General features: G+C 54.7%; 1 protein-coding gene across 1 annotated transcript in view; it reads left to right on the top strand.

Moving 5' to 3' along the window:
* The window catches only part of GFAP (glial fibrillary acidic protein), an 8,859-nt gene extending 7,383 nt beyond the window's left edge, over positions 1–1,476 (top strand). Inside the window, exons 8-9 of the mRNA XM_003786258.3 lie at positions 636–721; positions 1,270–1,476. Of these exons, the coding sequence (XP_003786306.1) occupies positions 636–721; positions 1,270–1,311 (128 nt within the window). The 3' untranslated portion in view covers positions 1,312–1,476. The remainder of the gene's footprint in view (positions 1–635; positions 722–1,269) is intronic.
* The last annotated feature ends 218 nt before the right edge of the window (positions 1,477–1,694 follow it).

A 1,694-nucleotide genomic window follows, 5' to 3' on the forward strand; every position in this document is an offset into this window, starting at 1 on the left:
CAGCAACCTCCAACTCCTGGGCTCAAGCGAGTCTCCTGCCTCCGCCTCCCAAGTAGCTGGGACTACAGGCGCCCGCCACAACGCCCAGCTATTTTCTGGTTGCAGCCGTCATTGTTGTTTTGACGGGTCCGGGCTGGGGATAGGTTGCACACTCTTTATGAGACTCTAATGATCTGACGTGGAGATGTAATGCACCTGAATCATCCCCTACCCCCACTCCTAGTCCAAGGGAAAATTATGTTCCATGAAACTGGTCCCTGCTGCAAAAAAGGTTGGGGATTGCTGAGTTAACTGGCCCACAGTTGTGTGGCTGGTTAGTGGCTGAACTGGAACTGGAGCTCTGGTTGCCTGCTTTTGAAGCCCATGTGCTCCTTCCTTGGCATGGTGCTGAGTTGTCAGAAAACCAGGTGCCAGGCAAGGGCTTGTGGAGGGGCTGAAATGAAGCCAGGCCAGAAGACAGAGCAGCCAAAATTTGCCCAGCACTGTAGGGGTTTGGGGATCTCTGGCTTCTTTGGAAGCACCTAGGCTGTCCCTCTCATACTTGTCTCACAAGGTGTGATGAGAAAGCTGGGGGTGGGAGAGGATATTCAGTACCACTAGAGCCCATGGGAAGCCCCCTCTCCTCATGCCTGCAGAAACCAGCCTGGACACCAAGTCCATGTCAGAAGGCCACCTCAAGAGGAACATCGTGGTGAAGACTGTGGAGATGCGGGATGGAGAGGTGAGAGGGACTCTGGCCCAGTTGGGCTTTAGCTGCCTCAGGAATTCTCAAGACCAGGCAGCGAAAGAAAGCTTGGAGCTTCCACATAGGTCCCCATTAATTCTTAGGAGCTGCCAGGGGAACTCTGGAAGAGGTGGAAGAAGCTGAATGTAGTTCAGTTTCCCCAGCCCCTCCACAGGCAGTTCTAAGGGGAGCCTGGGCCACTAGGTAGGGCCCTAACTCAAACTCTCAGACTCAGGTACCCTAGCGTCAGGCCTCAGGGATGGAAACAGAGAAAGTTAGCAGATGAGGAAAGGGAGAGCTTTCCCTGCCAGGGGAATGGGAAGAGGGGATTTGGCTTACTCCTTCCTGCCCCCATGATACCAGCAACAGTGACAGCAAACCTTACACCACCATGAGCCAGGCATGGTGCCAAATGCTTTTCCAGTGTTATCTCATCACCTTCCCTGAAGCCTTGGGAAGTAGTGAGTATACAGCCTGGCAAGGTAGACCTGGGGTCTGTGTGCACTCCTAACTGTTGCACTGTGCACCTTCCCCGTGCCCTGCAGGTCATTAAGGAATCCAAGCAGGAGCACAAGGATGTGATGTGAGGCGAGCTCCACCTGGTGGCCTCCACCCCACTGCACGAGGAGCCTGTGGCAGAAGCAGGAGAGTCTCCCCACTTCTGATAGCTCATTTCCCCAGACTTGAGCTCCCACCCACCCTCCATCCTTATCCAGCTTGCTGCCCTAGGCTCCATCAGCATTAGGCCCGCCAGCAGCACCCTTCTCGCACCCAGCAGCTCCAACTAACAGGGCACATACCCCAGAGGGGAAGTGTGGAGGGGCATGGCCAGCAGCTTGGATGAGGACGTGGAAGAGGAGACACAGGGTACCCAATAAATCATCTTCCATATCCTGGATCCCTGTTGTTATGGCAACTGTTGCCAGAGCTTGAGCTCTCAGGAGTATCTGGGAACTGGGCTTTGAGTTTC

This window comes from Otolemur garnettii, unplaced genomic scaffold, assembly GCF_000181295.1.
Source record: "Otolemur garnettii isolate 467f Iridium unplaced genomic scaffold, OtoGar3 scaffold00018, whole genome shotgun sequence".
In the NCBI taxonomy this organism is placed as follows: domain Eukaryota; kingdom Metazoa; phylum Chordata; class Mammalia; order Primates; family Galagidae; genus Otolemur; species Otolemur garnettii.